Raw genomic sequence first — 21,343 nt, forward strand, 5'->3', positions numbered from 1 at the left:
GCTTGGTTCTGACTAGGATGGGAGACCACCAGGAAATTAGGGCTGGGAAGGTGGTAAAAATGTGAAGGGCAAGGCAAACTTCTTTTATACTGTTATCAGGAAAACTGCAAGAGATGCGTCACCGGCTCAGCTCCACAGAGGCTCGGCTTTATGCTTCTGAATGGAAAACTTTCCATTTTTATCTGAAGAGGCCTGGCCTTCTGAACTCTAGTTCTTTTTAGCTGGGTAATTAAGAGCATTTTCCGTGTAGCTTAAGCACAGGTTGATGGCCCTTTAATTATGTTTGTCAGCTGCTTTGGGAAGCCTTTGTTCTGAAGGCAGAATCTAAATTTCTTAAAGAGCGAGCTAAGGAACTACGCCCGGAAAGTCATACCAATTGTCATCCACTGGCTTGCAAAAATTTGCTCTCTTTTCCCCTTTTTCGATGCAAAGCTTTCCCAGCCTCCAAAAGCTGGGGGGCTACGGCTTTGAAGAGGCAGCAGTCTTCTTGCCTCAGCCGACCCTCCCCGTTTCTAGCCCCCTTTCTGCTGCACTCTGTACACACTCAGAGGCATGGTCCATGTCTCACAGCTGACTGTGAGAGGGGAGGGAAAATGCAGGAATCTATCCCAGGAGGGGTGTGTGTGGGGGGGGAGGCATTTAAACCCCCTCCCACCGAACCCAACTGAGAGCAAAAAGCTTGAATCAAACATGGATTGGTTTGAGATGTCGGAAAATGAAAGTCACTCTCGAAGGCTGTTCCTGTAACCATGGAGACCCACAGCCGTCCGCAGAGCCTGTGGGGTCGTCCAGGTTGAAAACTCCCCCTTCCCTTGGACATTCAGGGCCCTGGGATATATATAAATAATATTCTTTTGGTGGGGAGGAAGAAAAATAGGCAGGCAGGGAGGCCTTTCTGTAGAAGCAGAAAAACAGATCAGCCCCTTCATTCTTTTCTGGCACCCCGGGGTGGGCTTTTAAAGGGCAAAGCATGCCGCTTATGTTTTGCAGAAGCTAAACACGCTGCTTAACGCTCTCAAAAAGCAAGAACCCCCATCTCTGCCCAACTTGGGAGGCAACTCACATTACAGACCACGAGAGCTGGATTCACACATGCTTGGCACAAGCGGGCGAGCCCCACAGCGGCTTGAGGCGTCGTGTGCCCTGAGCTACAGATCCGCCTGCTTTGGGGTCAGCATACCCATTTTCCTCTGCAGGAGAGAAGAATCTCAGGCCTTGAGCAGAGTTTGCAAATAAATTAAATGTATTTTCTCACTGAGGTCAACCATCCTCTAGGGCAGTGTTTCTCAAGCCTAGCAACTTTCAGATGGGTGGACTTCAGCATGCTGGCTGGGGAATTCTGGGAGCTGAAGTCCACCCATCTGAAAGTTGCCAAGGTTGAAAACACTGCTCTAGATCTGTCTGTCTGTCCATCCCTCCATCCATCCATTTTTCCATCTATCCATCCATCCATCCATTTATCCATCTAGCTATCCATCTTTCATCTGTCTCAACATCTATTTATCCGTCAATAAACTCTCTCTCTCTAAATATCTATTATCTATCATCTGTCTACAGTATATCTAGCCTTCTGTCTCTCTGATATCTATCTATCTCTATTATCTATCAGCTATCTGCATCTGCCCATCCATCCATCCATCCATCCATCCATCCAGAGAATTCCCTTTATTTTCAATATCTTGGGGTGCGTGCTGATTCGTATGCAGTTGAAACACACAGTAGGGCCAGTGCAGGAAAGCATGGGTTTGCAGAAGCGAAAAAACCCATTACAGAAAGATAGGGCCAGTCGCTCAACCTGAGCCCACCTCGATGCCGCCTTAGGGATCAAACAAGAGTATAATGCTTTAAAATCTCAAAAGTGAAGACGCACGTCAAGGCAATCAAAAATTAAACACAACACCAACCCTGAAACAGCCCAGCTGCCGTTGTTCATCGCTCTGCTGAAACCTTAAGAAACAAACCAACCCACCAACCCAACCCATTCAAACATCGGGTTACATCTGGCGTCTTAAATACCTGGACCTCCCGGGTGTGATAGGCGACAATAAGCCCCAGCAAAATTGCAGTGGAGAGGCTAATGAGACACTTCAAGGCCAGGGAGAACATTGAACCCTGCAAGGGGGAGAAAAAATAGTAGATTAGGTTGTGATCTGTGCGGCCCCCTCAGTTCCAAACAAGCCGGGTGCAGAGACTGACATTTCTTAAATTCTCTGCACAAGTTATACGCCGACCCCTTCAAAAATAAGATCTGGACCGGGTGCCCTGATGAATTATGTTATCCCCAAATGGTCAGATCCCCTGCAACCTGTTGAAAGAAGAGTGGGGTGCACATCACCCAGTAAATGACATTCAGCCCAAACTTCATATTCTATTCTATTCTATTCTATTCTATTCTATTCTATTCTATTCTATTCTATTCTATTCTATTCTATTCTATTCTATCCCTTTCCCTTTCCCTTTCCCTTTCCCCTCCTCTCCTCTCCATGATTATTCCTATTATTCCTATCCTATCTCCACAACCTTGATCCTCTCCATGGGTTGCAATAATTACAAGCAAAACAGGCATTTCAATAAAATGTCCCAGGTCGGAACTACAGCATATACAGTCCTAAAAGCAGCAAGTGTACAAACACCATACAAATAATCCAACTGAGCATCCCACCCCTCCCCACAGACCCCCTTCACTCCGTTAAGAGTTTCCAGAAGACCAGAGCAAGGTGTCTGAGCTAATCTCCAGCAGGGAAATTATTTCATGTCCATAAACTAGGGGCTCCTACAGAGAGGTTTGGCAGGATTTTCCCCCCAAAGGCTGCGAAGGGCCCAAGCTTTGCATTCCCTACTTGTTGAGGGCGGCGACACCCTGCGTCACAAGCTAATGCCATTTCCATTCACCTTCTCATTTATTAAGCCCAGATCTCCGACAAGGTTTGAAACACGTGGATTTTTTTAAAAGAAGAGAATTGGTTCTTTCATTGTCTACGGTTATCAGCAATAAAAAGGTATTCTGCTTTCCTAGAGCAAAATTTGATTTAGCTATTAGCTAATTTTCTCGCTCCCTCCGCCCTGCACTACCCCACATTCATTTTGGATGAAATACATCAAAAGCCCCATCTGACGCTTTCAGCATTTCTTCAATGCTTGCCACGCGAGATGCCTCACAAAGAAGGCATTCCTGCCATGCTCAGGGGCTACTTGGTGTGGCTTTTACCCTACTGGCCTCCTAGCCCCGCTCCCCCAGAAAGGCACCCCTGATGGCTAACAGCGGCAGATTAAAAAGCAAACACTTATTTGACAAGGCTTGCAATTAAAAAGAGCTGCAAACAATTAAAAAAAAAATTGCAACACAGCTAATGACGAGGAATATTTAAAAGCTGTTCTCTGCTCAAGGAGAAGGCACTCTGGACATGCTCAGGAGCTCTGATTTTTTTAAAAAAAGGGGGCTGGCAACCTGTCACCCCACCGGCTGCATCTTTGAACAATCTGGTGCTTTGCTGAGACCAAGAAGCCGAATTATTTTTCTGCTGCAATGTTTCAAGAACACAGCAGAGAGGTTCTGCAAATCAAAACAATGGAAGTTGTCACCTTTTTCCAAAAAGAAAAAAAAAAGATTTAAAATCAGAATATCAGAATCGAGGTCTCCTCCAGGAATTGAAAGAACAGTCTGGGTTTTTCTTGCACACTGACCATTGATTTCCGTCTGCTAGAAAACAGAAGAATGATATCCCTCTGGGGAGGCATTTCCCCATTTACCAAAGCAAAGCAAAACAAAAGACATAAATCTCACTAAACTTAGAACCGTAGGCCGACAAAACCCCATTGTTTTGAGACAGCCCCCATCTCCTGTTTCTGATCCAAGTCTAATGTTTACGTGTGCGAGAACCCAATTAGTGACCTTGGTTCAAAACGAGCAAAATTAACACAATGAGCAAATGTAAACAAGCATGCCACAATGGCATTCCCCCAGCTTCCAAGCCACAGGTGGAAATCTGACGTTTGCCAATTCACAGCGGTCAAAAGCAGGGCCGTTTGCCTATTCACCTGGAAGCGTTTCGACTCGCCATAGGTGGGCAGGGGGAGGAAGAGTTACGAAAATCCGTTTGCCGGGGGGGGGGCAGGCGGTCCCCCTAAAGAGGCCTAGCTGGATTCTTTGGAAACGGGACCTGCAAGTCCACAAAATGCAGGGCTGTCCCTGACTTGATTCATACCCCATAAAAAATAAGAGCGGTGCCTCAGAGATCATCTAGTCCAACACCCAAGGTTTGTGGCTGAGGCGATGGGTTTATTTTGGGGAGGGCTTTGTTGGCCACAAGCCCCCCCCCAGCTGCTGCGCATTGCGAAGCATGATGGCTAGCTCAGCCCGACGCACAAAAACAGACAGGAATAGCCCACCGTAGAGCTGAGTCAACAAACTATGATCAATGCCAACTTGGGCTTAGAGTGCCGTTACGCTGGATGCTGGCCAATTCCTCCTGCCTTGGCTTCAAAGCACAGGGGAAAAGAAGGCATGGAGAAAATGTGCCACAGTGTGGTCCAGCAAGCCCACTTCCTTCAGTTTGGAAACCAGGATCCATGCTCGGGATTTCTGTGCTAAAGGCAGCCTTCAGAGGCAACCATTTTAAACCACTTTCTGCAGGCAGGGAGTCTCCCTAATCAACTGGGAGTGTAGCCAACCCCCCCACCCCCACCCAGCCTGGTGCCATCGCCTGCCCCCCCCCACCGGAAGGGAATTCTTCACCCGCCCTGGGCACAGCTGTTAAAAACTCCCTCTTCTCCACCACCCACGCAAGGCTATCCCTGCCAAACCAGCCCTGGTTTTTCTAACACAATAGGGCTGACCCAAAGGGATAGGGAAGGAGGGGGGGCGGAGGCAGGCTGTTCCCATAATTCAGGATTATTAATAGCTTGGGAGCCAACTTTTCCTCTAACCGTAAAGTGGGCAGCTTCAGCCTAGAGGTTGAATCAATCTTTTGCCCTTGAGTCCGGAAAGATTTTCTTCCAGCTCCAGATGCTTTACAGTGGCGTTTGTCAACCTCGGCAAGTTTAAGACGTGCGGACTTCGACTCCCAGAATTCCCTAGCCAGCATGCGCCTGCTGGGACCAGCTTCCCTTTTAAATTAAGGGAAGGCTGAAAGATGTTTAAAAGCTTAGTGTGTACCAGATGTGCTCACCCCTTCCTGAGCATCATGGTTTCCAAGCCACGCTGCCACCCTTCACCAAATCCCAAAGAAGCAAACCCATCTTGGCTTAAGATGGGCTTATGGAACATACCGGAGGAAAAACCTTCTTCAATCCTTCTTCTCAGCCACCTGCCCTTAGTTTAACCTTCCCATTTCGGCCCTGCAGTTGCTCAAAGGGCCCTCTGCAGTCAGGAAGCTACTTCTGAGCATGTACAGAGTGATCTTTCACCCTTTTGCCCCTGTGCAATTGCAAGCCCACCTCCCACTTTTAGGAATCCAGGACCACCGCTGCCCTGCTTTTTCCAGCAGGGTTTTTTCAGCAACCCATCCACCACCACCCCATCTGCGTGACTTCCCTTTAAACAGGGCAATGCCAGCAACTGCAAAGCCGGACTTAGCCAGTTGTTTTATTTTTATCTATCCGTTGGCGGTTCGAATCCGCGTGACGGGGTGAGCTCCCGTTGCTAGTCCCAGCTCCTGCCTACCTAGCAGTTCGAAAACATGAAAATGTGAGTAGATTAATAGGTACCGCTTCAGTGGGCAGGTAACAGCATTCCGTGTAGTCATGCCGGCCGCATGACCACGGAGGAAGTGTCTACGGACAAACGCCGGCTCTTCGGCTTTGAAACAGAGATGAGCACTGTCCCCTAGAGTCGGACACGACGGGACTTAATGTCAAGGGATACCTCTATCTATCTATCTATCTATCTATCTATCTATCTATCTATCTATCTATCTATCTTATACATCTTGCTATAAAAGTGAATCTAGCAAAATGTTTGCAACTCTTTTTTATGATCTGCCCACTGGGCATCAACTCCAGCGACTGGAGCTACAGTTTTAATGGGCCAGGAGGCAAAAGAGGTCACCCTCTTACGGGGCGCATGTCTTCAAAAGGGATCAAGATCTTTCCCACATTCCCCCATCTATGCCTGGGTGAATTCCCTGCACTACGTCTTCCCAGATTGCCATTTTGCCCCAGGGGGAAGAAACCATGGTTTACAGCTTTGGGCCTTGCGCATATTCAGCCACATGCCAGTTATTCAACAGATCACAATTTTTGCACCACGCAGGGCCCCCACCCCTCCAGAAATCTAGTTTAGAAATCAGGCTCTGATCCTGCGCTGTCCTACCACTTGGCCTTATTTCTGTATTGTAGGAAAGCACAAGGCAAGGACCATTTTGTAGAGCTGGGTGGGAAACCGCTGGCAGCTGGGAACCACCCTGCTCCCCGTCTATCATTCCAGGGAGATGGATTTATCAACAATGCCCAGACGTATCTGGTGGGCCAAGTTTGGCTCAGGGAAGCAGAGAAATGAGGCAGAGATTGGGCAGGTGCACCGAGCCAAATCCTTCCAGCCGACTGAAAACTTGGCCCCAGCATCACAGCGGCATTAATCCCTCTGAAGACCGACAATATTCTAAAATATTACAGACCCACCAAAGAAAAATGCAAAGGGCTGGTTTAAAGAGACGCCATCAGTCACCAGCCGGACCTCTGCCTTCCTTACAGAATTCACTCCCTCCATTGGGAACCCTAGAGGTCATCCAGAGCAACCCACTGCTCCGCAGCTGTGGGGCGATACGATAGCTGTCTTGAAATAGCCAAAGGGTTACAGGAAAGAATGAATAGGCATATTCTCTCTTGCCTCGGATGGCAGGAGAGAAACCGGTGGGTTAAAATGGCAAGGAAGGACATTTAGACTAGATGCCAGGAGGCATTATAAGTTGTCAGCCAGAGGAACAGGCTGCCACATGAAGTGGCGAGTTCCCTTCCCTGGAGGTCCTCCAAAAGAGTCTGGAAGTCAGAGATGCTCTACCACAGTGTTTCTCAACCTTAGCAACTTTCAGCTGTATCAACTTCAACGCCGAAGACGTTGCAAAGGCATGCAAAATTAAGCAAAGACACCCAGCTGGCTTTGTGCTTAAGAACTTTGTGATTAGAACTCAGGCTTTGTGATTAGAACTCAGATCTTCCAGCTTCTAGTTCAACCCCTCGAACCACTAAACCACCCTGCTTCTTCATGAGGATCCTACCAATTCATTTCTCATTCTCGGGGTGTCACCGAATGCGAAACCTTGGCTTTACTGCATAGCTACCTTGGATGAACAAGACAGACACCCCAAGTTTTATTTCTGTGACACAGGCAATCAGGGACTCCGGTGAGCGCAGCCCCTGACCCAGGGCTTGGTATCTATATCACTCTGAAGCACACCCAGGCACTCACACACCCCAGCCATTTAAAATCTGCATCAGGACTGGAGCAGCTAAGAAAACAAAGGAAAAAACAAGAGGCTGGATTAATGCAAAAGGACTGCTCCAAATTTTTGAGCCAACGTCCAGGGTCTGTCACCCGGCGTGCCCTTGCCCAAGTGGACAGCACCGGGGTGGAGATGGCAAAAATTGACTTTATTCTGTGCAGGAGGAGGACCCAAGGAGATCTCTCTCAAAGCTTGTGGGTCAATTTGCTGATTTGCTGATCTCAGAGAGCACTGACCATCGGTCACAGCTTTCTTGATATCAGTGTCACAAGATGTTTTCTGTGTCCAGAAAGTAACCATCGGGCAACAGTGTACAATATTCAGCAAAACATAACTTCAGCGGGTACAAAAGTCAACCACAGACGATAACAAATTTCTGCAACGTATGCTTATCTATTTGTAAGATAACCATCTCAGCAAAATATTTCATATTTCAGCAATTTAGATTTAGCGATGACATCCGCAAGTGATTGCTTCTGATTTCCTTCCTTTTGGCTTGTCCTATCTTGGGGGTTACATTTATGCTGGCGAAGCTTTATGCCCCTGAATTAAGTTTTAATTTTAATTCCCTTCTAGGAGGGATTTGGGCCTTCTCTATCAGCGTGGCAGATGCCAGCCGCTTTGGGAGAAACGGCCTGGGCCCAGGATGGTACTGCTTCAAATTCCAGGTCCCACCACCCCATAGAAATCCCTTTCCCTTGCAGTCCAGATGACTTTCTGTATTCCTTCCTAACTCGCTCTGTTAGAGGTGACCCCCACCTTTTCTTCAGGAGCTCCAAGGGGTGTATTTACTTCTCCCTCCTGCTGGGTCTCCCCACAACAACCCTGCGAGGGAGGGAGGGAGGGAGGGAGGCTGGCTGAGAGAGAGAGAGAGAAAGAGAAAGAGAAAGAGAGAAAGAGGCCGCCTCCAAGGTCCCTTCCAACCCAATGATTTATCCATCCTCACCAGCTGGCAATATTATGAACATCTGCAACAGGTAGGGACAACACAGGAAGTGTAAACACACCTGGATGGGGGCAGGCGGGGGGACAGATTTATCTGTTCTTCTCCCCCCCCCCTTTTTTTTTCAAGCATTCAGCCAGAACACTAGCTGGGAAAATCCATCTCTTTTCCTACCAGCATCCAGCTAAAGCCCCTCCACTTCTCCCCCAAAGCCACATAGGACATGCCAAGAACAGCTATGAGGAACAGCAAACACCAGGACTGAAAGCCCCCCCCCCTACTTTTGCTCTGGCAGAGTCTTCAGATGGGGGCCACCGGCTGAATGAAGGGTGGGGGCAGCCAGGTGGAAAAACGTTATTTACTCACCTTGGCCAAGCTGAGCCCCTCTTACCCAAAAGGTATAACCCGTCGCCTTGGAGATGGGAGGGAAGCGCCCAGCTTGACTTCATGGGGGGGGGGGGGAGTTGGGGAGCAAAAGGCAAGGAGGGCTTCCTCTTTCCACACAAACCCCCTCCCGCCGACCCCCGGAACTGATCCCCGCTTTCCGACGCGCCGAAACGGCCAAACTTGGTTTGCATTATGGGGAACCGCCGCGCGTCAAACTTTGGGGGGAGGTCCCTAAAGAGAGGGGGGCACGCTCGGCTCCCCCCCTCCCCGGTTCAACTTCGGAAAGGGTGCGGAGGAGGAGGAGAGCCCGACCCGCCGACGCGCCCCTTCCCAAGGCAGCCAGCCCCGCAAGGCAGCCAGCCCATCGCTGGCCCCCGCCCCCCCCCCTGCGCCCCGCCTACCTTGGAGTACAAGCCCCAGGACAGTTCGGTCTCAATGACCATCACCACGATGCCGAACATGCCGAAGATGAGCGCGTAGTCGCTCAGCCGCTTGCGCTTCTCGAAGAGGGCGCGCCGGTGGCCCAGCCGGTAGCCGATGTTCTGGTTCTTGCGCTTGGGCGCCTTGGCGAAGGGGGGCCCGGGCGCGCCCCCGGCCCCGGCGGCGGGGGGCTTGTGGGCCGCCGCCGCCGCCGCCGCCCCCCCCGGGCCGGCCGCGTTGGGGCGCGGGTGCGGCAGCCCCGCCGGGGAATGGTTGTCCTCCCGGGAGATGACGATCTCGGGCGGGGGGGGCGCGCCGGCGGCCAGCAGCTGCAGCGGCTGCGCCTCGGCGTCCGCGGCAGCGGCGGCGTCGAGCAGGTTCCGACGGGAGGCGCTGAGCCGGCTGAGCGGCTTCATGACGCCGCCGCTGTACTTACAGGAGCTCATGGCGATCTCGGTGAAGGGGTTGCTGTCCCGCCGGTGCGCCAGCGGGCTGGCCTGCCGGTGCTTGCCCGGCCCGCCGCCGCCGCCGCCGCCGCCGCTGGAGCCGGGCGAGTGGCCCGGAGCCGCCCAGCAGGGCTCGCCGCTGACGTTGGGCTGGCTGCCGTGGCGGGAGGCCGGGCGCAGGGCGGCCCCCGGGGGCGGAGCCCGCAGGGGGCCCGCCGGGGCCGGGGCCAGGCCGGGGGGCGCGGCGGGCGGGCGCGGCTCCTCGGCGGCCCGCTCGGCCCCGCCCGGCTCGGGGAAGGGCGCCCCCGGCTCCATCCTCCGCCGCTGCCTGGCCCCGGCCCCCGCCCCCGCCCCGGCTCAGCGCGCTGCCCGCCCCAGGGCAGGGGCATCCAAGCGGGCCCCGCGGGTGCCCAGCCTGGGCTGTGGCGGCTGCAGCCGGGCTGCCAGCGGGCGCGACTGGCAGGCAGCTCCTCGCACGCTCGCCTCCCGCGCGCGCGCCGCCGGCCAAGCCCCCTGCCCTCGCCTGCCGCTCATTGGCTGCCGGAGGAGCGGCCGGGCTGACATCACCCCCCCGCCGGCGCCCCCTCCCCAAAGGCGGCCGCCGGGACTGCGCCTGTGCGCGCCGGCGGCACCACGGGATTTGTAGGCTGCCGGGCGGCTGGCATCCCCCACCCGTCCCCTCCCCCGTGCAGGCTTCATTCATTCTGTTTTAAAGGGCCTGCCTGGCTCCGCCCCCGTCCCCCCCCCGGGGGCCGGGAGGCGTGGAGTGGTTGGGCGGCAGGTGGGAAACTCAACAGGTGATGCTGCCGGGAGGCTGGGGAACGGGAGGGGCCGGCCGCTCGCCCGGTGGAAGTCCCGGCGCTGTCGCTCCCGTCTTTTTAGCCCCGGGAGAGGGGGAGGAGAGGAGCCGCCCCCCCCTCCGTTTCATCTGGGGCTGATGGCAACCGGGTCGCCCGAACATCTGGAAGACCTGATCTCGCCCGGCCGGGTCTGTCCATTTTTCCGCCCTCGCCAGCAGCTGCGGACCCCAGCTCCCATCAGCCCCAACCAGCCTTCAGCTGGGAACTCCCTCAGCGCCTTCGAGGTTCCGGCTGGGCGAGCAGGAAACACCCCTGCTTGACAATAGAAAGATTTCCTTTTATTTCCAGGCCTCTTGTCTGTTCTGCCGAAATATTCCGAGCGGCTTGAGCTTTACCTGCTGCGTGGCTGCCTGTTCTAACTTCCCCTGTGGTCTGATGAGGTGGCTTTCTGTTTTGAAGGGAGACGGGAAATTAAGGGGAAGAGGCCTGAATTAAAGGAACCACACAGATCTGCGGCACCCTGGGATCCCCATTTTTAGAGACCTCTGGGCACCATCTGGAGCGGGGTGGGGGAGACGAGCTACGAAAGCGGATCCCCGAACCAACCAGGGATCCAGGGGCTATAAGGCGTTGTTAACTGCCCAGGAGGGACCAGGAAAACGGGGTGGGTTTGGGAATGAGGTCCCTCTTGACACGCCAGCGTTGACTGGCTGGCATTTGTAACCTCCACGTGCCAACCTTAAGTGGCTAATCCTAAGGGGGAATTCTCACAGCACGTGAAGCTGAACCCTATGGGATGTGGGATGATCAGGCAACAAAACATAGACAAATACTGTATATCTATCAAATATAAATATAAATAATATAGATATAGATATAGATATAGATATAAATATGCATGCATATAGGGTTTTTTTTTAGAATTAGCCATCCATCAGCAGAAGCATCTCCCCTCCCTAGGTAGAAATGGACAGCCAGAAGGGTTCCCCCCCATCTCCCCCCCCCATCTCAGGGTGGGAAAATTCCTGTACTGCAACACCCATCAGCAACAGGCCAGTCCCTCTTGTGCGAAATGGCTCTTTGGGCTTTCAGAAACTTGGCTGGCTGGTTTTCCAAAGCAGCTGCAGATTGGAACGCACACCCGGCGAAGTCGGACCGATTTAGCAGATTAGCAGCTGAGGTTGTCCAAAGGTGGTGGGAGAAGTCTGTGAGGAAAGGCTCAGCTTAGCACCTGGTGCGACTTTGCGATTTTAAAATAAAACCTGAGTAAATAGACCCACATTGGATGCCACGTCGTGGAGAAAAATGCAATAGATGGAGAGCAAGGATCGGTCTTTAAAAATTCACCTTCTTTTTCTTTCCCTGATGCTTCTACAGACTGGAAGTCGGCCCTCCAGCTTGGAGGTCTAATGGGGTCTTTGAGCCCCTTTTGAGCACCTTCAGGGCAGAAAGACTTCCATTTCTTTCAATGAATTTAAATTCTTTTCATTCTCCTTCGCTGCCTTATTTTTTCTTTCTGGCTCCCCAATGGGAGCACGTAGGAACCGTTGAAAGCCTGGAATAACCCTTTAAATTCTGTCTCAAGCAATCTGGGGGATGGCCTTGAACGAAAAAGTTGTTTAATCCTTTCAAATACAGTAATGTTTGGACAGGGACCTCCGGTATGCTGGAGGAGGCCATGGCTAGTGGGATGCTCAAGAGGAAAAGCTCATTATTTATTTAATCTTAGCCACCAAAGCAATAATTGCGCAACATTGAAAAAGTCTAGATAATCAACAACTGAGCTGTGGATTAATAAGTCCTCTTCAATTGCTCATTAGAAAAAATTAGAAAGTTTTAAGTCATGAGACACCAGAGGCAGGAACCACAATTTTATCAAATTTGGGTGGATTTTATGGTTTATCTCACTAGCAATAGACTACAATCTGGTATACTTTATATATTTGGCAAATTTCCATATGCATAGTACCTGTCTCTTTATTCATATTGCAGTACAGGCAGTCCTTGACTTATGACAATTGGGACCGGAACTTTGGTCGCTAAGTGATGTGGTCATTAAGTGAGGCCTGATTTTACAACTTTTTGTCAGTTTTACCATGGTCATTAAGCAAATCATGTGGCCATTAAGTGACTCCAGCTTTCCCCCCATTGACTGCTTGTTGGAAGCTGGCTGGGAAGGCCGCAAATGGTGATCATGTGGCCCGGAATGCTGCAACCAACATGCTGGTTGCCAAGCACCTGAGTTTTGATCACGTGACTGTGGGGACACTGTGATGGTCGTAAGTGTGAGGGCCAGTCATGTCATTTTTTCTGCACCATAACTTCAAACAGCTGCTAAACGGATGGTCGTAAGTCGAAGACTACCCATAGATCTTTTCTTCTGGATTTTTTTTCTATGTTTTTTTTTATTTATGCAAATGTAGTTAGCCAATACTGTTTGGTAAAAACTAGTAAAAGTATATTTATTAAAAAAAACATTGCAATTGTTTGTGGACGGCCCCAGTTGTCAAAAATCAAGAAACACCGCAACAATTCCACTTTAGTTTGGACTAAAGGAATCCACTTGTGCATGGCTCCCAGAACGGGGGGGGGGGGGGGGGGGAGACGGACCAGTATCCAAGTTTTCCCAGTGGATCAGCTGGAGTCGCATGGCAGCATCATTGCAGAGCTGACGTAGAGCCAATGTCAAGACGCCCCTTGGCGGTCACACTGCTTCCAGCTTGCCAATCCCGCAACATCGGCAATTGTTTTCGAAGCAAACTGGGACATGGGAAAACTTTCCATCTATTGTCTTGCAAGAAAACAGCCCCCCTTGTTGGTCTTTCTCTTAGGGGAAAATAAATCTTTCTTCAACAGGCCTGTGGGAACAACCGTCTGCCAAGGCTTTAGGGCACAGGGCCGGAACAATACATTTATTATTTCTATCCAAGCCAAATGCCTGAAGGGAACATCACTGGGTGGGGGTGGGGGTTGGCACATCTTGTCGCCTCAAGATGACCTTCCCTGTGACTCGATTCTCTTGAGGATCCTCACTATTCAGAGGCACTCTATCTCAACAGACAAGAGGAACTAAACTTGCTTTGATCCGCTTACGCCTGCCTTGGAAGCAGCTGGCTGAATTCCGCACCGCGAGGGTGAGACGCATCAGAAGACAGGGAGCACCCGTCCCCTGACCACTCACCGCTTGCTTGGTTGATAGGACACTATCCAGCAAGTACGTTCAAACTACCCGGCGTGAAACCTCGCTGCAACCTTCCCTTCGGAGCAGTTGCTCCGTCTCCTCCGGATTCCTCGGATTGGGGCAGAGAGGCGACAATAAAAGAGGGAGGCAGGGAATTTAACCAACCAATGGGTTTTATTGGGGGCAAAACAACCACCTCCCTACCCAATAGGAAGACAGAGTAGGTGACCATTCTCTACAAGAGAGGCGTTAGCAAAGGCAGACCGTCGGTGCCCGCAAACAGCTGAGAGGCCTTCCCATTCGGTGTGTGGGGTCCAGGCGAAACACACACAAGGTTTTTCCCCAACTGAGCAGCCTCGCAGCACCCACCAGCTGCCACCTTCCAGCCCGCCCTTTGCAAATCCAAACCAGTTTGATTGCCCTACCGGATCTTCCCTGGAGCTGGCTTTGTTAGTTGCCAACTTTTTTCCTCTGCAGGCTCCATAGGGAGGGTGCCCACTCCTGCTTCGGAGAGGTTGATAAAGCCCAGCATCAGGCAGAGGAGCGGAGTTAGAGGGGGAAATCGGACGGGCAAAAGAGATGCACCCTCCTGCTAATCATGGTGCCGGAAGATGGCATTCCCACCCCGCCTCCGGAACAGAATCGCAGCTGCAGGGGAGGTTCGCCAGGAGAGAAATTGGCACCCTAAAATTGGCAAGGGTTGTTTTTTTTTTTTTGGAAAACCAAGCAAAGGAAAACAGGGATGAAGCCAGCTCGACCTACGGATAGCTCTTAAGAATAAGGCACAACAATTTCACTCCCCCACGCTGGGGAAAAGACGCAAGGGTTTTGTAACAGCCGAGCATCATGGCATTGGGAAGGTTTCCACCCGGCCACAGCGGGAAATCTCACCTTGGAAAGGCAGAAGGGAAGAGACAGGGTTTTCCACTCCACCGCCCTGGGCATTTTGCCCCCTGCCAATGGGATTTCTTTTTTCCTGGAGCATCAGACCAGGAAAAAAAGAAAAAGAAATGCTATGAAATTCAAGCTCCAGGCACACACGTTGAGCTAACTGGAATTACAAAATCAGCGTGTTTGTTTTTTTGAAGCTGCAAGCGATGATAAAAGGGCTGGGCGTGCTCTGCCCCCTGGTGGCGGAAAAAGGTACTCCTCTAAATTGGGCAGCTGGGGGGGCGGAAGGCAAGCTAAACAGAAAGAGGACCCCGTTATCCCTCCCACCGCACAGGCCTGGAGGCCAACAGGGAGGGGGACCGAGGCAGATCAAGGGCGGGAAAAACATCTGCGTGGTGGTAAGCATGCAGCCCTTCTGGGATGGAGAAAAAAGAAGAAAAACCGGCACTGGATTATGGCACTTTCTGGAATGGATTCCCCATCCCAGGAAGGGAAGGAATTTCTCGCTGGATCGTTCCTTGCTTGGGGCATCTGCTTGGGAAGGGCCTCCTCCCACCCCCTCCAATCTCTTTGGTCCTTCAGCCAAGCCCCAGCCTAACCCCTCCCAGCCCCCCAAAAGAGGTGGGGGGGGAAGAAAGGGGAGAGGGGAGCCCAGCCTTTCCTACAGCTTGCTTTGGGCAAAGAGAAGCAATTTTTCCAGCTGGACATCCAAGGAAAGCTGGTCTCCATTGTTGGTGATGACCCAGTCGAACGGGACGCCTTGGTCTAACCCGCATTCGGACTCGGCATCGTCAATTCCTGGGGAGGAGAGAAAGGGGCATGTTCAGGAAGGGGGAAGGATTCAAATCTCAGATGTACGGGGCAGATCTCCACGCTTAAACCCAGTTTTCAAGCGTGTTGCTTTTCCAACACGCGTGCACAACACCGAAGGCTCCAAGCTGGAAGAGGCTGCCATCAGCTGATCTTCGCACACCTAAGGACTACGGGTAATCCTCACCTTATGGCCACAGTAGGGACCAAGAAAGTGGTCGTTAAGTGGTGCGGTTGTTCAGCGAGGCATCACGCAACTGCATCTGATTTTACATTTTTGTGGCGGTCATTAAGTGAATCACCATGGCCATTAAGTGAATCATGTGGTCGTGAAGTGATGCATGCAGTCATTAAGTGAGTCGCACAGGTCCCCGTTGACTTTGCTTGTTGGAAGCCGGCTGGGAAGGTTGCAAATGGTGATCATGTGACCCCCCCCAGGAAACTGCATCCATCATAAATAAATGCGGTGGCCAAGCGCCCAAGTTTTGATCACGTGACTGCAGGGACCCCACGATGGCTGTAAGTGTGAGGACCAGTCGCAAGTCACTTTTCCCAGCACCGTCGTAACTTTGAATGGTTGCCAAATGAATGGTCGTAAGTGGAGGACTACCTGTAGGAACTTAGTGTCTCAGTTTAAAGACCAGGTGGGATTCCCAGAATGCAAGGCTGAGCAAGCCTCAGCCACACAGCAAGTGCACCACAACCCAGCAGTGTCATCAGCCCATCATCAAACCGTGTCTTAGCACCTGCCTGCTGAGGGACACCAGCCTGCAAGCCACAATCCCCAGGGTTTGCAATGGGGTTTCTCAGCCCTGTCACAGCCCGCCGAGCCTCACATCCCCAAATAATCTGCAGCGTTATAATTTACAAAGGATAAAAAGGTTAGGGAATGCTTGATGCTCTGCCCGTCTGCAGATGTCGTAGGAAGAGAGCTGTGTTGGTCTACGGGCCAAAAAAAAAAATCACGAGACTCTTCCTGATTTTCCAATTAAAACTTTTAATAAAAATGTGTTCACCAGAAAAGGTGCTGGCAGATTCCTTCTGAGTTTTGACACACCTGAAGGATGATCAAGGGCCTAACTGGGTTGACCAAGCTCAGCTTATAGTTCTGGGCAAACAGGTCCAGCCTCCCACCTCCAATCAGCTGCTTTCTGGGTGTGTGGATAACAACGCCTGCAACACAACCTACTTCCTCTTAAGCACAGGTGTGCTTAAGAAATCACCTAGGAGGAGGTAAGGTAAAGGTAAAGGTTTCCCTTGACGTAAAGTCCAGTCGTGTCCGACTCTAGGGGGCGGTGCTCATCTCCGTTTCAAAGCCTTGGAGCCGGCGTTGTCCATAGGACACTTCCGGGTCATGTGGCCAGCATGACTCACGGAACGCCGTTACCTTCCCGCCAAAGCGGTACCAATTAATCTACTCACATTTGCATGTTTTCGAACTGCTTGGTGTGCAGGAGCTGGGATGAGCAACGGGAGCTCACCCCGCCCCGCGGTTTCGAACCGCCAACCTTCCGATCGACAGCTCAGCGGTTTAACCCGCAGCGCCACCGCGTCCCATTTGATGGAATTTACAGAGACATAAAACCAGATTTTACAACGTATTTAAAGGCCAAAGGGCACTTAATTAATTTTGTTTTCTCCCCTGTTCATTTAATCTCAATATCTTTTCATGACGTTTCTCTGTTTGCAAAATTCCGCCATCTTTTATCTACATAATTTCCATCCACCCTTAATTCTAACTGTTCTCTGAAGCAGAAGAAAGAATTAGGTAGGGGTGGGACAAGGAAAGTAACATCATGTTATCTTCATACCAGTAAGATAATTCTCACCATTTGTTCAATGGTAAGAGTAACATTATGATGGCTTGTGTCAGATACCTATGAAACAATCCAAAATCCATCACCGGGGAATATGTCTACTAAGAACAAACAAACTGGCTTCGCTCGGCAAATGGTTAAATTACGGAATTTGCTTCCAGAGGATGTAGTGTTGGCCACTGACCCCTTAATAAATCAGCAAATCAGTCTTTGGCTGTCAAAATGCTGACATTAATCCCTACATTAATTAACCTCTACATTCATACATAGGAGCAGGCCCTAAATATATGACAGGCATATAATTCTTTAAAAATTGTCGGAAAAAGCCCCATTGCTTTCTCCTCCTGGTCATGAGGACTAGAAGATTTGCTTATTTGTTTTTTTAACCTATGAAACAGCCTGTAAATAAGCTAGCCCTAGTTGTAAATTACAGACACTTTTTTCTGGATTCCCTTTCTTGTGCTTTTTTTTTTAACCACCTCCAAGTGCCAAGTATAGAAAGAGAGCAAAATACATGTAGTCCTCACTTAACAACCACTCATTTAGTGATGGTTTGGATTTACAATGGTGCTGGGAAAAAAGACTTACAACTGGTCCTCACACTTATGACCGCTGCAGTGACCCCATGGTCACACGATCACGATTTTGGCACTTGGCAACTGGTTCGCATTTATGACCGTCACAGTGTCCCTTGGTCATGTAATTACTATTTTCTACCTTCCTGGCTGGCTTCTGGCAAGCAAAATCAATGGGGAACTGTGAGTTTCGCTTAGCAACCACGTAGTTCCCTTAACACCCGTGATTTGCTTAACGACCGCTGCAAAAGAGGTCGTAAAATCAGGCCAGCTTCGCTTAGCAACTGAAATTCCGGTCCCAATTGTGGTCGTTAAGCGAGGACTACCTGTATCAAAACTGTTGACCACACATGCCTACACATTCACACGCTCTCCATTACCTGCCACGAACACCCAGTCCCGCCTTCTCCGGGTCTCCTCATTGGCGACCACACGCACCACTTGCACCAGATCGCCGTATACATTTCGAAACCATTCCACATCCGAGGCCCGCCGGGTGTCGCTCACAACCTGCGTTGCAGGGTTGAGGGGGAGAGAAGGAAAATGACCCTTTGGGGGTGCGGGTTCAAATTCTGAACTCTGCTCTTCCCAGTTTTTTGGACTATAAACCCCATTGTCCAGCCCAGCCCAGCAGCAGGCTGAGATGGGCATTGTAGTTGGTCCAGAGGGCACCAACATCCGCCCTGGCCTTACCCAGACGGGTTGCGTCACGCCCTCCACCACGATGCGGCAGAAGAAACCGGGATCAGTCTGGCGTCTTTCTTCCCCCCAATGGATCATGTCTTGCCGATACAGCTCCTTGTAATCGCTGGCATCCAGAAGCCGCCGGAAATCCAGGCCGTGTTCCTGCGTGCAAGAAAGCCAGAACTTCCTCTCCATTTCCCCCAAAAATCCCCATCCCTGGAATCCCAAAAGGCCCTAATTCACCTGCGGAACTCACTGCCACATGAAATGGGAAGACCATTTCTGGGGCCCACAATTCTCCCCCCCCCCAGCACAAAGTCCTTTTAATTTCATTGCTTTTAAAAACACCGAGGGTTCCATTTCTTTTGGATATATGCAATTGCTGGTTTTATCCATTTCAGCCACTCTGCGTTCCTTGCTTTTACGTTTTTAAACTTTTGTCGCTCCCCCCCTTAAGGAAACTCTTAGTCGGGTGGGACACCAGCGAAAGAAACAACAACGGATCCATGGATGGCTCTTAGCCAGGATATTTAAAAACAGAGCCTCCCTATTCAAGAGCACCCTATCTTTAAAAGGGGAATGGAAGATGCAGGACACGGAGGCAAATCCCTGGAGTAACGGGGAACGTGAATCCGATCCATAATACATTCAAACAAACAAATGAATAAATGATGCAAATAACGGCAACAAGAGAAAAACCCACAGGCTGATTTTTTTAATTGCAATTTAAATTAAATAAGAACATCGAGCTAAAACCTGTTAAGGATTCAGGAGGTCAAACAGACTACGTAGAATAGAGATTTGAAGGGCAAAGATTTTTAAAGCCTGGGAAGACACAGAGGTGAGGAACTCTGGGGCCAAGAATCTTTCTACCAATGGGGAGTTTTTCAAGTCATAACTTACCTTTGCATATTGTTCTTTCAGAGGCCCCGATAAGCGGAGGATGGTGCAAACATCCAGCCCCAACCTGCAAGAGCAAGAAACCGGGGGGGGGGGTGTTTTAAAGGCAACAGATTCAAAATGGAGCCTACCTAGCCAGCAGCAGTCTACCTCCAAATGCAGAAAAGAGAGGCAAAAGGGTCCCCTAACTCAGGAAAGACACTGGAGTTTGGAGCAGTCTCCTCCCATGGCCCAGGGAGATGTGTCCTCTCCCCTGGCTAGCTATGAGCTCAGTAGAGCCTCCAGGGGCAGGAGTAGTTTACCACCAAAGTCATATACGCAAGGGCTGCCAAGTTCCCCGCCCCCCGTTCGCTTCCGTCACGTGAGGCATTGCATCCCACCCCCAGCCACCAGCCGACAAATCTATAGATTGCAGCTAACGAAGAAAGCCTCGATTCTCAATTAAGCCAAGAGATTTAATCTAAGCAGGAACCTTCTGGGTCGGCGCCCGAAATATTATTCCCGCACCCGCTTTATTTAGTCGTCCTTTGCCGCGTCGGGGGCTTTTGCACCCAGCCGCGTTTACGCGCCCAGCCGGTGCAACCGGGTCGGGCACCGTTAAGACCGGCGTTTGCACGCCCAGAAGACCCGCGTGCAAGGGGTGGGGGCCCTGAACGCGGGGGGGGCAATGATCAGGGGAGGGGGCATTGCAAAATAAGTGCCGCCCCCGCGGGAGGCGCATCTCTCCCTCCACGCACGTGGAGGGGTGGGTGGTCTCCTGCAGGCAGCCCACCCACCCCGTCCATCATGCAAACGGCCCGCCCCTTCCTCCCTCCTGCAATTCCCCCCTACCAAGATTTTTAACCCCCCCCCGCTCCTTTTTTACCGGCTCTGAATTTCTTCGCCCACGAAATCTTTGCCCGACTTTCTCTTCCCGCTCAGCAGCAACACCAGCTTCGGACACGGAGCCATGGCGCGAGCTCTGCGTCGCAGCAACTTTCCCCGGGCACACCCCTGCCCGCCCCGATGGTCTCGTCCGGGACGGAACGTTCCATCCCCGCCCTTCCGCCTCGCGCCAATGGAAACGTCCCGGCCTCCGCCGTCCGCAGAGCGGGCGCAACCATTTCGGAGGGGGGGGGGAGGAGGACAAAGCGAAGCGCCCAGCAGCGTAGGCTGGGGCGGGGGAGGAGCCTGAATCACGGGAGGAGGCGGGGAAGAGCGCGCTCCTGCGGGGGAGGGGCTTCCCCGCAGCCACGCCCCCTCGAGCTAGGGGCGGCGGCACGTGTGAATGGGCTGCGAGCCCGCGGGAAGAGGTTTATTTGCACGTTTCGGTTTCTAGGCTGTTTTCCAGCTGAAGCTCTTCCCAGCTGCGGCCCTGGAGGTGAAGCTGGACCACATCGCCCATCACACACAGCCAACTGGTCGGGGGCGAAGGGGATCGGAGCCCAGGCGCTAGAGGAAATGTTCAGCCGGGTGGGGTGGGAGTGGGTAGAAATGACAGCCTTTCTCCTTCCGGGAGTTGCAGTGCGCCCTCGAAACGGGAAGCCTTTCAGATTGCAGCATGACTTGCAGAGTTGCCAGGGCTGCCCGTCCGAAGACCTACCCAGATGGTGCCCGCCCTTCCCGAGCTTCCTGGATTAGAGTCCTCCGGTGGTGCTCCAAGGCTGCGGTCATCAGGGTGTCATACCAGCTTCACTCCCCATCACGCAAAACGTCACCCATCCTGCCTCCGAGACACTATTTCCTATTGCCCCGACCCCCAAGATGCTTTACAGGTCGTCCTCAATTAACGACCACAATTGGGGACCGGCATTTTGGTTGTTAAGCGAGGCGGCCATTAAGCAAATCCGACCTGATTTTACGACCATTTTTGCAGTGGTCATTAAGCAACGCATCATGGGCGTTAAGGGAGCCACGTGGTCATTAAGTGAACCATGCAGTTCCCCGTTGATTTTGCTTGCCGGAAGCCAGCCGGGAAGGTTGAAAATGGCGATCGCGTGACCACGGGACGCTGCAACGGCCATAAACGCGAGCCGGTCGCCAAAAGCCCAAATTGTGATCACGTGACTGC

General features: G+C 51.7%; 2 protein-coding genes across 3 annotated transcripts in view; both read right to left on the reverse strand.

Annotated features, from left to right (window-relative positions):
* The window catches only part of KCNN3 (potassium calcium-activated channel subfamily N member 3), a 37,937-nt gene extending 27,872 nt beyond the window's left edge, over window positions 1-10,065 (reverse strand). The window contains exons 1-2 of one of the 2 annotated variants that reach the window (XM_063316939.1): window positions 9,171-10,065; window positions 2,017-2,112 (exon numbers count right to left, since the gene is read on the reverse strand). In XM_063316939.1, coding sequence (XP_063173009.1) covers window positions 2,017-2,112; window positions 9,171-9,950 — 876 coding nt within the window. In that variant the 5' untranslated portion in view covers window positions 9,951-10,065. The remainder of the gene's footprint in view (window positions 1-2,016; window positions 2,113-9,170) is intronic. The other variant, XM_063316940.1, reaches the window with a different exon arrangement.
* A 4,251-nt stretch (window positions 10,066-14,316) lies between these two features.
* PMVK (phosphomevalonate kinase) lies at window positions 14,317-20,389 on the reverse strand. The gene is made up of 5 exons (XM_063316879.1): window positions 20,159-20,389; window positions 19,297-19,360; window positions 18,403-18,555; window positions 18,090-18,219; window positions 14,317-15,305 (listed from the first exon to the last, which is right to left on the reverse strand). The coding sequence occupies exons 1-5, from the start codon at window positions 20,242-20,244 to the stop codon at window positions 15,169-15,171; spliced, it is 570 nt and encodes a 189-aa protein (XP_063172949.1). The 5' UTR covers window positions 20,245-20,389; the 3' UTR covers window positions 14,317-15,168.
* Between the last annotated feature and the right edge of the window lie 954 nt (window positions 20,390-21,343).

Source organism: Candoia aspera, chromosome 17, assembly GCF_035149785.1.
Source record: "Candoia aspera isolate rCanAsp1 chromosome 17, rCanAsp1.hap2, whole genome shotgun sequence".
In the NCBI taxonomy this organism is placed as follows: domain Eukaryota; kingdom Metazoa; phylum Chordata; class Lepidosauria; order Squamata; family Boidae; genus Candoia; species Candoia aspera.

Coding starts and splice junctions, on each gene's coding strand:
- PMVK (XM_063316879.1), bottom strand. CDS start 20,244: ATGGCTCCGTGTCCGAAGCTGGTGTTGCTGCTGAGCGGGAAGAGAAAG. Junction 19,361..20,158: donor GGCGAAGAAATTCAGAGCCG/GTAAAAAAGGAG, acceptor TTGCTCTTGCAG/GTTGGGGCTGGATGTTTGCA. Junction 18,556..19,296: donor TGAAAGAACAATATGCAAAG/GTAAGTTATGAC, acceptor TCTTGCACGCAG/GAACACGGCCTGGATTTCCG.